The sequence below is a fragment of the Monodon monoceros genome, unplaced genomic scaffold (assembly GCF_005190385.1).
Source record: "Monodon monoceros isolate NGI ecotype Baffin Bay Population unplaced genomic scaffold, NGI_Narwhal_1 Super_Scaffold_19, whole genome shotgun sequence".
In the NCBI taxonomy this organism is placed as follows: Eukaryota; Metazoa; Chordata; class Mammalia; order Artiodactyla; family Monodontidae; genus Monodon; species Monodon monoceros.
Window position 1 is genome coordinate 13,240,754 of NW_021703775.1, and position 14,458 is coordinate 13,255,211.

Consider the following 14,458-nt stretch of genomic DNA (forward strand, 5'->3'; position numbering starts at 1 on the left):
AGAGAAAGGGAAATCCCTCCCAGCAGCCTCAGAAGCAGCGGATTAAAGCTCCACAATCAACTTGATGTACCCTGCAACTGTGGAATACATGAATATAGACAACGAGTCATCCCAAATTGAGGAGGTGGACTTCGAGAGCAAGATCTATTTCTTCTCCTTTTCCTCTTTTTGTGAGTGTGTATGTGTATGCTTCTGTGTGAGATTTTGTCTGTATAGCTTTGCTTCCACCATTTGTCCTAGGGTTCTATCTGTCCGGTTTTTTTTTAAATTTTTTTTCTTAATAATTTTAATAACTTTATTATACTTTACCTTCTTTCTTTCCCTTCCTTCCTTCCTTCCTTCCTTCCTTCCCTCCCTCCTTTAGACAACGAATCATCCCAAATTGAGGAGGTGGACTTTGAGAGCAAGATTTATGATTTTTTCCCCCTTTACCTCTTTTTGTGAGGGTGTATGTGTATGCTTCTGTGTAAGATTTTGTCTGTATTGCTTTGCTTCCACCATTTGTCCTAAGGTTCTATCCGTCCCCCCTTTTTTTTCTAAATAATTATTTTTTAATTTAATAACTTTATTTTATTTTACTGTATCTTCTCTTTTTTTCCTTCCTTCCCTCCTTCCTTCCTTCCTCCCTCCATCCCTCCTTTCTTTCCTTCTTTCCTTCTTTCTTTCTTCCTTCCTTCCCTCCTTTCTTTCTTTCTTTCTTCCTTCCTACTTCTACTAATTCTTTCTCTCTACTTTTTCTCCCTTTTATTCTGAGCCGTGTGGATGAAAGGCTCTTGGTGCTGAAGCCAGGAGTCAGTGCTGTGCCTCTGAGGTGGGAGAGCCAACTTCAGGACACTGGTCAACAAGAGACCTCCCAGCTCCACATGATATCAAACGGTGAAAATCTCCCAGAGATCTCCATCTCAACACCAGCACCCAGCTTCACTCAATGACCAGCAAGCTACAGTGCTGGACAACCTATGCCAAACAACTAGCAAAACAGGAACACAACCCCACCCGTTAGCAGAGAGGCTGCCTAAAATCATAATAAGTCCATAGACACCCCAAAGCACACCACCAGACGTGGACCTGCCCACTAGAGAGACAAGATCCAGCCTCATCCACCAGAACACAGGCACTAGTCCCCTCCACCAGGAAGCCTACACAACCCACTGAACCAACCTTAGCCACTGGGGACAGACATCAAAAACAACGGGAACTACGAACCTGCAGCCTGCAAAAAGGAGACCCCAAACACAGTAAGATAAGCAAAATGAGAAGAAAGAAAAACACACAGCAGATGAAGGAGCAAGATAAAAATGCACCAGACCTAACAAATGAAGAAGAAATAGGCAGTCTACCTGAAAAAGAATTCAGAATAATGATAGTAAAGATGATCCAAAATCTTGGAAATAGAATGGACAAAATGCAAGAAACATTTAACAAGGACCTAGAAGAACTAAAGATGAAACAAACAATGAAGAACAACACAATAAATGAAATGAAAAAGACTCTAGATGAGATCAATAGCAGAATAACTGAGGCAGAAGAACGGATAAGTGACCTGGAAGATAAAATAGTGGAAATAACTACTGCAGAGCAGAATAGAGAAAAAAGAATGAAAAGAACTGAGGACAGTCTCAGAGACCTCTGGGATAACATTAAACGCACCAACATTTGAATTATAGGGGTTCCATAAGAAGAAGAGAAAAAGAAAGGGACTGAGAAAATATTTGAAGAGATTATAGTTGAAAACTTCCCTAATATGGGAAAGGAAATAGTTAATCAAGTCCAGGAAGCACAGAGAGTCCCATACAGGATAAATCCAAGGAGAAATATGCCAAGACACATATTAATCAAACTGTCAAAAATTATATACAAAGAAAGCATATTAAAAGCAGCAAGCGAAAAACAAATAACACACAAGGGAATCCCCATAAGGTTAACAGCTGATCTCTCAGCAGAAACTCTGAAAGCCAGAAGGGAGTGGCAGGACATACTGAAAGTGATGACGGAGAAAAACCTGCAACCAAGACTACTCTACCCAGCAAGGATCTCATTCAGATTTGATGGAGAAATTAAAACCTTTACAGACAAGCAAAAGCTGAGACAGTTCAGCACCACCAAACCAGCTTTACAACAAATGCTAAAGGAACTTCTCTAGGCAAGAAACACAAGAAAAGGAAAAGACCTATAATAATGAACCCAAAACAATTTAGAAAATGGGAATAGGAACATATCAATAATTACCTTAAATGTAAGTAGACTGAATGCTCCCACCAAAAGACACAGATTGGCTGAATGGATACAAAAACAAGACCCATATATATGCTGTCTACAAGAGACCCACTTCAGACCTAGAGACAAATACAGACTGAAAGTAAGGGGATAGAAAAAGATATTCCGTGCAAATGGAAACCAAAAGAAAGCTGGAGTAGCAATTCTCATATCAGACAAAATAGACTTTGAAATAGACTATTAGAAGATACAAAGAAGGACACTACATAATGATCAAGGGATCGATCCAAGAGGAAGATATAACAATTGTAAGTATTTATGCACCCAACATAGGAGCACCTCAATTCATAAGGCAAATACTAACAGCCATAAAAGGGGAAATCGACAGTAACACATTCATAGTAGGGGACTTTAACACCCCAGTTTCACCTATGGACAGATCATCCAAAATGAAAATAAATAAGGAAACACAAGCTTCAAATGATACATTAAACAAGATGGACTTAATTGATATTTATAGGACACTCCATCCAAAAACAACAGAATACACATTTTTCTCAAGTGCTCATGGAACATTCTCCAGGACAGATCATATCTTGGGTCACAAATCAAGCCTTGGTAAATTTAAGAAAACTGAAATCGTATCAAGTATCTTTTCCGACCACAACACCATGAGACTAGATATCAATTACAGGAAAAGATCTGTAAAAAATACAAACACATGGAGGCTAAACAATACACTACTTAATAACGAAGTGATCACTGAAGAAATCAAAGAGGAAATAAAAAAATACCTAGAAACAAATGACAATGGAGACACAACGACCCAAAACCTATGGGATGCAGCAAAAGCAGTTCTAAGAGGGAAGTTTACAGCAATACAAGCCCACCTTAAGAAGCAGGAAACATCTCGAATAAACAACCTAACCTCGCACCTAAAGCAATTAGAGAAAGAAGAACAAAAAACCCCCAAAGTTAGCAGAAGGAAAGAAATCATAAAAATCAGATCAGAAATAAATGAAAAAGAAATGAAGGAAACAATAGCAAAGATCAATAAAACTAAAATCTGGTTCTTTGAGAAGATAAACAAAATAGATAAACCATTAGCCAGACTCATCAAGAAAAAAAGGGAGAAGACTCAAATCAATAGAATTAGAAATGAAAAAGGAGAAGTAACAACTGACACTGCAGAAATAAAAAAGATCATGAGAGATTACTACAAGCAACTCTATGCCAATAAAATGGACAACCTGGAAGAAATGGACAAATTCTTAGAAATGCACAACGTGCCAAGACTGAATCAGGAAGAAATAGAAAATATGAACAGACCAATCACAAGCACTGAAATTCAAACTGTGATTAAGAATCTTCCAACAAACAAAAGCCCAGGACCAGATGGCTTCACAGGCGAATTCTATCAAACATTTAGAGAAGAGCTGACACCTATCCTTCTCAAACTCTTCCAAAATATAGTAGAGGGAGGAACACTCCCAAATTCATTCTACGAGGCCACCATCACCTTGATACCAAAACCAGACAAGGATGTCACAAAGAAAGAAAACTACAGGCTAATATCACTGATGAACATAGATGCAAAAATCCTCAACAAAATACTAGCAAACAGAATCCAACGGCACATTAAAAGGATCATACACCATGATCAAGTGGGGTTTATTCCAGGAATGCAAGGATTCTTCAATATACACAAATCTATCAATGTGATAAACCATATTAACAAATTGAAGGATAAAAACCATATGATCATCTCAATAGATGCAGAGAAAGCTTTTGACAAAATTCAACACCCATTTATGATAAAAACCCTGCAGAAAGTAGGCATAGAGGGAACTTTCCTCAACATAATAAAGGCCATATATGACAAGCCCACAGCCAACACCATCCTCAATGGTGAAAAACTGAAAGCATTTCCACTAAGATCAGGAACAAGACAAGGTTGCCCACTCTCACCACTCTTATTCAACATAGTTTTGGAAGTTTTAGCCACAGCAATCAGAGAAGAAAAGGAAATAAAAGGAATCCAAATCGGAAAAGAAGTAAAGCTGTCACTGTTTGCAGATGACATGATACTATACATAGAGAATCCTAAAGATGCCACCAGAAAACTACTAGAGCTAATCAATGAATCTGGTAAAGTAGCAGGATACAAAATTAATGCACAGAAATCTCTGGCATTCCTATACACTAAGGATGAAAAATCTGAAAGTGAAATCAAGAAAACACTCCCATTTACCACTGCAACAAAAAGAATAAAATATCTACGAATAAACCTACCTAAGGAGACAAAAGACCTGTATGCAGAAAATTATAAGACACTGATGAAAGAAATTAAAGATGATACAAATAGATGGAGAGATATACCATGTTCTTGGATTGGAAGAATCAACATTGTGAAAATGACTCTACTACCCAAAGCAATCTATAGATTCAATGCAATCCCTATAAAACTACCACTGGCATTTTTCACAGAACTAGAACAAAAAATTTCACAATTTGTATGGAAACACAAAAGACCCCGAATAGCCAAATGAATCTTGAGAACGAAAAACGGAGATGGAGGAATCAGGCTCCTTGACTTCAGACTACACTACAAAGCTACAGTAATCAAGACAGTATGGTACTGGCACAAAAACAGAAAGATAGATCAATGGAACAGGATAGAAAGCCCAGAGATAAACCCACACACCTATGGTCACCTTATCTTTGATAAAGGAGGCAGGAATGTACAGTGGAGAAGGGACAGCCTCTTCAATAAGTGGTGCTGGGAAAACTGGACAGGTACATGTAAAAGTATGAGATTAGATCACTCCCTAACACCATACACAAAAATAAGCTCAAAATGGATTAAAGACCTAAATGTAAGGCCAGAAACTATCAAACTCTTAGAGGAAAACATAGGCAGAACACTCTATGACATAAATTACAGCAAGATCCTTTTTGACCCACCTCCTAGAGAAATGGAAATAAAAACAAACAAATGGGACCTAATGAAACTTCAAAGCTTTTGCACAGCAAAGGAAACCATAAACAAGACCAAAAGACAACCCTCAGAATGGGGGAAAATATTTGCAAATGAAGCAACTGACACAGGATTAATCTCCAAAATTTCAAGCAGCTCATGCAGCTCAATAACAAAAAAACAAACCCAATGCAAAAATGGGCAGAAGACCTAAATAGACATTTCTCCAAAGAAGATATACAGACTGCCAATAAACACATGAAAGAATGCTCAACATCATTAATCATTAGAGAAATGCAAATCAAAACTACAATGAGATATCATCTCACACCAGTCAGAATGGCTATCTTCAAAAAATCTAGAAACAGTAAATGCTGGAGAGGGTGTGGAGAAAAGGGAACACTCTTGCACTGCTGGTGGGAATGTGAATTGGTTCAGCCACTATGGAGAACAGTATGGAGGTTCCTTAGAAAACTACAAATAGAACTACCATATGACCCAGCAATCCCACTACTGGGCATATACCCTGAGAAAACCAAAATTCAAAAAGAGTCATGTACCAAAATGTTCTTTGCAGCTCTATTTACAATAGCCCGGAGATGGAAACAACCTAATTGCCCATCATCGGATGAATGGATAAAGAAGATGTGGCACATATATACAATGGAATATTACTCAGCCATAAAAAGAAACGAAATTGAGCTATTTGTAATGAGGTGGATAGACCTAGAGTCTGTCATACAGAGTGAAGTAAGTCAGAAAGAGAAAGACAAATACCGTATGCTAACACATGTATATGGAATTTAAGGGAAAAAAAATGTCATTTAGAACCTAGGGGTAAGACAGGAATAAAGACACAGACCTACTGGAGAACGGACTTGAGGATATGGGGAGGGGGAAGGGTGAGCTGTGACAGGGCGAGAGAGAGGCATGGACATATATACACTAACAAACGTAAGGTAGATAGCTAGTGGGAAGCAGCCACATGGCACAGGGATATTGGCTCGGTGCTTTGTGACCACCTAGAGGGGTGGGATAGGGAGGGTGGGAGGGAGGGAGACGCAAGAGGGAAGAGATATGGGATCATATGTATATGTATAACTGATTCACTTTGTTATAAAGCAGAAGCTAACACACCATTGTAAAGCAATTATACCCCAATAAAGATGTTTAAAAAAAAAAAAAAAAAACCCGACAGAAAAGACCTTTTCTCGGGGTCCAAGGGAGCTGAGAAGAGGAAAGTTGATTCTTAGGCAAACAAAAAACAAAAACACAACTTCTGGAGACCCAGTCAAGAGATGGGTAGAAGACGGTGGTAAGGAGTCTTGAAAGAAACTAGAAGAAAGATCTCAAACCAAAGAAGTCTTTAAATAATATAAGCACCTTTAATAATTACCTTAGAGGTGTTCTAATCTTACCTCTCTTTTAAAGCATGACTAGAGCACAGTGTAAAATGCTAAATGGATGCCATCAGGCCTTGACCCCTTAAACATTCGCATTCAGTTAGTGAAAGAGAAGGTAAAGCAAGAAAGGAGGGAAAATAAAGAAATCAGTAGTTCAGGATGGAATTTTAATTACTCAGATATTGGAAACACATCATCCTTTGAGTGGACCAGGTTTTCCCAGACCGAGTCCAGAGATTATCTTATCTGTTCTGCCTGGGCTTAAAAGAGGAAATACCTAGAAATAAGCAAGTTGAACTATCTAAATCTAGCTCTTCAGTGAGGAGAGGAACAGTTGATCCCCAATCAAGGACTCAATTCAGAGCAGAGTCAAGGGAAAAAAGCAACACTAATTTCTGAGGAGCCACACGTCTACTAAACAGAAAGAGGGCAGCTGTTCAACTCCAGCTTGTTTTTGTTTTCTAACCCCTAAGCAAGCAAGGACACACACAGCAGAGGAACAGTTTCCAGTCGAGTCTCTCCACACCCACAAGCAATACTGGTGGAGACAGCACAGAGATCCTGGCAGGCTTCTGATCACACTGTCTTACTCCTCAGCCAAAAGTCCCAGTAGACAGCATGCACCAGGATGTGGAGTGGCTTTTCATTTCTCTTAAAATCATTTTAGTTGGAGCATAGCTGCACAACATATTAAAAAAGACAAAGCTGGGCTCTGAAACTCACTTCTATACCTATAATGTGCTTACCGGTCCAGAACTTTGTTTCTTCACATATTAAAATAATTTGCCTTAAAAACTAGCTGAATGTGAGGGCTGATGACTCAAAAAGAATAAAGAAATAGAACAGGGACATGGTTATGAATATTCGCTTTCTTTGGGGAGTTACATAACTCCTGAGGAACAGTAGAACCTTATGCAATTAATTTTGTGCAAATTACCAGCTATATCAACTTAAGCCTCAAGAATGAACAAGCTGGGTTAGAAGTATTACTCAGCAAGGAAAATCGTTTTCCAATTCCTCCAACTCTACTTCAAAGAGACCCTCAGTCAAATCCACCTCTAGTTTCAGAGGCCTGTAGGAAAAGCTAGAGTGTGGATTATTCATTTGTTACTTACCCAAATGAATAGCGTTTTCATTAAGTTTTTTTTTAAGTTAATTTTCCCACACAGCTGACAATTATCAAGTCTATTTTTAAACTGTAATAGGCCTGAACCTTCTGACACACTGAAGCCATTTAGTTCTATTAATTCTAGTAAGAGAGCATCTGATAACTACCATCACTGATATTCATCCTCAAAGTTAACATAAGTCGTGTGAAATACATGTGCCATTTTCTCTATAAGAATAGTACTTAGTTCTAAATTGTGGGTGCAGCCGGACCTCCGCTTAAGCAAAGAGTCTCTGCCTGGTGTTTCAGCACTGTCCTTAAATTCTTTAACTAAAAATCCCTTTTCTAGAGGTGGTGATGCAAGTCCCTTTTTTTTTTTTTTTTTTTTGCGGTACGCGGGCCTCTCACTGTCGTGGCCTCTCCCGCCTCGGAGCAACAGGCTCCGGACGCACAGGCTCAGCGGCCATGGCTCACGGGCCCAGCCGCTCCGCGGCATGTGGGATCTTCCCGGACCGGGGCACGAACCCGTGTCCCCTGCATTGGCAGGTGGACTCTCAACCACTGTGCCACCAGGGAAGCCCGCAATTCCCTTTTTAAAAAAATTTCAAATCTGGACTACCTGTGTGAGCATAAAATTTCAATCACTTCCTTCACTCCAACCTGGATGTCACAGAAAGATAAGTAATAGGCTGAAGATAAAGCAATCATCAGATCACTTTAGATTTTATTTCAAAATTATTTTCTTAAACCAAAAACTGGGAACCACCTAAGTCATACGGTAAATGCATATAATGGAATCCTTGCAGACTTTAAAATGTTGAGAGGCACCTACACTAATGCACTGGGTAAAACTGTTGGTATGAAACCATTTGTGTAATAGTTTATCTGTGTTTCTATATACATGGAACTAAGTCCACCAAAATGTTAAAAGTAATCATTTCTGAGAAGATTTAGGGATTTTACTTTCTTCTTTGAACTTTTTTGATTGTATGAACTTTTTCTACAGTCATTTTCTCATAAGGTAAGAAGAAGATATGTACGTACTGACAACCATTTCTTACCTTCTACCAATAAAGATATGCAGAAACACTCACCATTCTGGATTTTATTGTTGCTTCTTGTACAACAGCTTTCAGTATCTACTTTTGCTGAAGACTCCTTTAAATTCTGTGACTGGCAACCTAAAGTTGAAGGTTCTACCTTTTTTTCTACACAACAATTAGGACTATTACTATTGACATCTGCTTTCTCTTCTGGCTTATTTGAAAGGACATCAGATGTGGAAGGTCCATGTTCGAGATGCTTCTGCAGTTCAGGAGTACTGGCAATTTCCAGTTCTGCCGTAGAAGAAGCCTTTGTAGGTAAGCACTCCCTAGGAAGGTCAGTCGATGATGGAGGAAAAGATTCCAAGCTGCTTTCCTGGTCAGTGTTTGTCTTCAGCTGGGTATAGCTTCCCTTTGGTTCACTCAGGGTTTTCAAGTCTCCAGTTCCAATCTGAGAGGACTTTGAAGAGAGCAACCCTACTTTGCAGACAACATCTGGTGTTCTCAGTATTTCAGGCTTTGTATTTAGACAGGAAGAAAGTTCTGGTAAAATCTGTTTATGACTTCTGAAAAAGAGTAATATGAAAACTAGCATCTAGGATTCTTTTATCTCTTCCCTACCTTCCAAAAATAATCGCTTGGTTCCCTAAAGTAACCAGTATGAAAGAGAAAAGAAAACCGCTTATATTAGAGAATTTATGATAGGTTTCTGTGGGCTGGAGTTAAAAGTAATCAGTCAATGGCTCTGCAAAAATATATTAAACACGAAGAAAAAGATAACCCTAAATCCTATTTGCATGTTCTCATAAATCTGTAACTACTTCAAGTTAGTTCTACTTCTCATAGCAAAATGAACCTTAGCTTTCCCTCAGAGCAAACTGAGTATCACGTGGAACCCAAATCACCAGCAGCGCAAAACCCTATCTGACTATGAACGTGTCACCAGCCTTAGCACTGGACTATTTCACTCTTGTTTGGTCAGTGATCAAGACCCAAAGCAAAGAGAAGAGCCAGCTGATTACGTACTTGTTCACAGAACCATCTGGTACTCCCTCCACCCCCAATAGGGGTTATCCTTAAAGAAACTTTGTTTCTCTGAAATTCATCCTAAAGCTCTTTCCCCAGCAAAATGCAAAGTCCTTTTTTCCTGTTACACTTGTTTTCCTGCCTCTAACAAAAGATCTCATCCTGGAGAAGCTGTTCTCACTTAAGTACCCATACTAGACATCTTTGCTTGGGTACCACCGAACTTCTTACGGCTCCCTCTTTCTGCTCTGAAGACCACTCCGCCCTCTCTCTGACTGCTATGTGTCCCTCCTCCAAGCTCTCTCCCAAGCAGCCCGCTGTCCTCCCAGTGAGCCGATGTGCTCACCCACCCTCCCACCTTACTGCAGTGGTCTTCCAAGCCTACCTTTCTATACCAGTCTCTGACCCCTATCTTAGGTTTTTATCCACTGCCTGCACAGGCCACCCCTCCTCCTAAGAGATCCTTCCCTTCAAACTTTTCTCTCCATTAACCTTGTAGCCACTTTAAATCTCTGATTAAATTTTACATTTCTTATTATCTTCACCTATAACTTAGTAACTATGCCTCATGACTTAGTATTTTCTCTACTGCCACATTTCTCACCTATACTTGAGGTCTGGGCTGATGAGAACCACTCACTGGAACCCTGTCTCCCTCTTCTCCACACTCCCACTGACCTCAGTCTTCCATATACAACCAATCTGCTCCCTTTTCCTTGAAAGTGGACATTATTCTACAGCTGTCTGTAGTATTTCAATTGACCATTCTCCCTATATCACGTCAAGAAAGCGCCTCTTTCCTCACATCCCTTTCTTTTCTGTAACCCTTTAAATGTTGTCCTGTATGCCTACTACACTTACCACCTCTGAAGGCACCTGACCAACCTGGAAACTCTAACCTCCCTGGACAACCTGAGATACACTGAATGGCAGGTAATTACATCAAATTGTAGCTGCACCAAGAGTCTCTCTATAAACACTGAATGTAGGGTCAGTCTTGCCGCCTGAGCAATGTCAGCTCAGACAGGAAGAACCATGGCTAAAATAACCGTTCTCTGTATTATGATTAAACATTTTTAAATCGTAACTACTCACCCTTGAGGAATTTTTGCTCCAAGGTTAGGTGGAGAGTTGGCAGCCTGGGGAGTACTCTGATGTCTCGGGTCCTTACTTGGCGGAGTTGCTGCAGTGCAGCCGAGCAGTATCTCCTTAAAAACTGTTGTGGGAACAGACTGTACAGGACACACACTGGGAGAGGCCTAAAAGATACCAAACCAAACAGATATTAAAAGGAAAGCCCCTAGTTGAGGCATTACGAAATGCTAGCAAGATTCAAGTTTATTCGCTCGGTTTAGTAGTAAACAAGCACACCAAAATCACCAAATAAAAAGAACAGGACGGTAGAACAAGTAATAAATCACAAATTAAGGACTTATACCTGAGAGCTATTAAATAAGTCATTCCAGCTTTTCACGAAACTTGCGTCTTCCTTTAAAAGATCACAAGCTGATCTTTCAGACCTCTGAATCATTATGCCAGGAAAATGCAGCCACGTGGCAATTACTTTACTAATGCAAGCGCAGAAGTGAGCTTTTAATCAACAGTCTTCAAACGGTGGCAGCTTCACATGCATTCAGTTCGACATTACTAAGTGCCCACCACGCACTTACTGCGTAGACTGGCAGGAGACCAGACCACATAGGACTCTTGCAGGCAGTGGTGCCTACTGGGTACCAACTTAAGCCTTTACAATGCAATAAAGGTTGAGGACATGGTTCTTGCTGGTTTGTGGCTCATCAAGTCACAAAGGTCATCCCAAGCTGCAAAAAATATCAAGTCATGACAGTCCTGTGGGACAAAGTTAGGACACTTGTCCCCTTCCACTTTCGTGTACTTTTAACTTTACAAAAATATTAATAACGGACCAAATTCTTCCCAGTTTATACTATCCAGTTTATACTTTCCCACCATGGAAAGAGAAGGAAGAGATTAAACTCAACTCCAGACAGCTAAACAGTCTATGGCTTAACCAGGTGAAACCCACTGACCATCTTCACCAGCCTCTTCATTATGTGCTTAAATTTAAAGTCACACTGTCCTTTTCAATTGCGTCTCTTTCACACCACAATGACCTTTACATTCACCTTACCAAATCTAAACTTGCAAAATCTTCAAAGTTTCATCTTCTAGTTACTAACTTCTAAAATTTGATGCAGAACCTCCCTGAGTAAATTTTTAAAACCTCACAATTCTGTATACAGACTATGTAGTCTACTCATGAATCTTTTTCACAGACATTTACTCTGACAGCCTTGAAAATACTGTCTAGTATATGCTAAATACGAATATCTGAAAAATAAGAATTTTCTTAATCACCATTACAGTTTCGGCATAGCTTCCAACTATTTCAAGGTATCAATGCTAAATCATCTGATCGTATATTACACTAGGTTAGCTCAGTTTTGGTTAAATATTAGCAGCCTAGTGTTCCCCAGAAGGATTGTTTGGGGGAGGCTTTGGCTATTACAAGGACACCCTTGGGCTTAGCCAACTTTACATCTCTGGGCCCCAGCTTCCTAATCCTTAAAATGAGGAAATCAGATGTTTTTATTCGTTTTATCCATTGAACTGCTCGAGCCAAAAAACCCTCCAAGTCATTTCCCATACCTGATCAATGACCCAGGAAATCTTGCCTCTATTTCCAAAATGTTTCTGGAATCTATAAATTTCTTTCCAGGCCACCATTACCACCATCTTTCCCCTAGACTACTATGTGTATACTAACTGGCCTGATTCCCTTCCATTTCTGCCTAAAACTTTTGCCTCCTATCTGAAATTTATTCTACCACAGAGCAATCTTTATAAAACATAAATCAATCAGATGGTGGCACTCCACTGCCTCCAAGAATTCTACATGGTCTGGTCTCTGCCAACCCTGCCCCTCATCTCACTCCATTTGTTTACAGTGCTCCAACCATACCAGCTTCCTTTCTGGTGTTCAATGTTCTAAGCTCTTTCTTGCCTGCCCCTTTGTACTCCTATCCCCCCTGTCTGGGCAGTTTTCATGTGGTTGGCTGGTTCCATCCTTCACCCTCAAATCTGCTCAACTGTCACCTCAGTATCTCTGATCGCTCTTTCCAAAGCAGTGTCCCACAAGCCACTGCCGTACGCTTTATTAGATTGCCATGTTTCTATCTTTCACTGTACTACCACACTGTGAAAATACCTTAAGTTACTTCTTTTTATTGTCAGTCTCCTCACAATGAAAAGTAAACCCCTATGGACACAGACCCTGCTCTTGTATCCACTGTTATACCTTTTAAAGCCAGGCACATAGCAGATGCTCAATAAAAAAGACTGGTGGAATGCATGAATGAATAAATGCTCTTAGCACTTAATATTTCAAAGAGCTACAACTAAGTCTTGTGAGATACCTCAAGAACCAGGCAGTAATGCTCACCAATGTCTAGCACATATTAAGTGTTCAATAAATATTTGCTGGAAAGCAGGATGGAGGAATAGAGGGAAGGGAGGAGGACTCTGCTGTTTTTACAATGGTGCCTCACCATACCGAGGAAAGGTTTTGTAGAGGAGTGGCAACGACAGCACGGTGGCTAAGAGCACTGGGTTTCGGTGTTAGACCCTGGTTGGAATCCAGTCTCTGACACTTCCTAGCACATTCTTTAACCTCTCTAAGCTTCAGTTTCCTCCATCATAATGAGGAGTAATGAATGACAGTAATGAGAAAAAAGGAGAGTAATGAAGCATACTGTACAGGGCTGTGCTGTACCACTAGTGCCTGGCACACAGATTAGCTGTCTCAAAGCAGGAAAATACCCTGAAAAGTTTCTCGGTGCAGTCACCATGTGTTAGAATTACCATAACCTGGATGCTTTTCCTTTAAGAAGATGAAGTATATCACTCTACAACTTTACTGAGGTTTAGCTCAACAGGGATAGGGCTCCGATTCCAAAACCCATCTCCACGTGCACACCACTGCATTGGCCTCTGACTTGACAAGGGTCAAAGTTTCTTCTTACCTGAAGAGTTTTCCCTGAAGGTCTTCTATACCAGTCATGGCAATAGTTCCTCCCTGCCAGCAGACGGAGATAATATAATTGAGCGTATAATGATATTCCAAAAAGGACACTGCTGGCTCACACTCCTTAGCAGACTCTCTCAATTAACCAGGCAACGTCCTAACTCTGAGGAATAGTCTGCTAGGCAGAGAAGACCTTCAAGGAGCCAGATGTTACTGGCAAACAGGTTTACCTTATCCAAAAGTATTCAGCCCAGCAATCAAGAGTGTTATCAACCTCAACCTAAACTCCTGTCATCCAAAGAGCACCAAACTCTTTGCCAGTCCAACACATCTGGAAAGTGCAGACACAGTGAGACGTGCACCAAGTGTGTTACTGTACTCACCTTTCACTCACACATGTAAATGAACTCTCCTTCTTTCCCCACTTCTTCCTTTACCTCTCCATCTCCCCTGAAATCTAGGCTAGGCCAGTGTTTCCAAAAACTTGCCTGATTGCAAGGATCACCCAGGATATGGAAAAATATTCACAATATACTGTAAAGGAAGCTACACAAGAGTATGGCTTTTAGTTTACAAAAAAAAAAAAAAAAAGCCTCCACGGATATACAGGAAAAAGAAAAAGAAAAAAAAAACAGGAGGAAG

At 40.0% G+C, this 14,458-nt stretch overlaps 1 protein-coding gene across 7 annotated transcripts in view; it reads right to left on the reverse strand.

Annotated features, from left to right (window-relative positions):
- The window catches only part of KDM3A (lysine demethylase 3A), a 65,069-nt gene that overhangs the window by 33,076 nt on the left and 17,535 nt on the right, over nt 1-14,458 (reverse strand). For 6 of the 7 annotated variants that reach the window (XM_029231662.1, XM_029231667.1, XM_029231666.1 and 3 more), the window contains 2 exons: nt 10,870-11,033; nt 8,800-9,314 (listed from right to left, as the gene is read on the reverse strand). In XM_029231662.1, the coding sequence (XP_029087495.1) occupies nt 8,800-9,314; nt 10,870-11,033 (679 nt within the window). Of the gene's footprint in view, nt 1-8,799; nt 9,315-10,869; nt 11,034-11,212; nt 11,423-14,458 lie in introns of those variants that run through there. The other variant, XM_029231668.1, reaches the window with a different exon arrangement.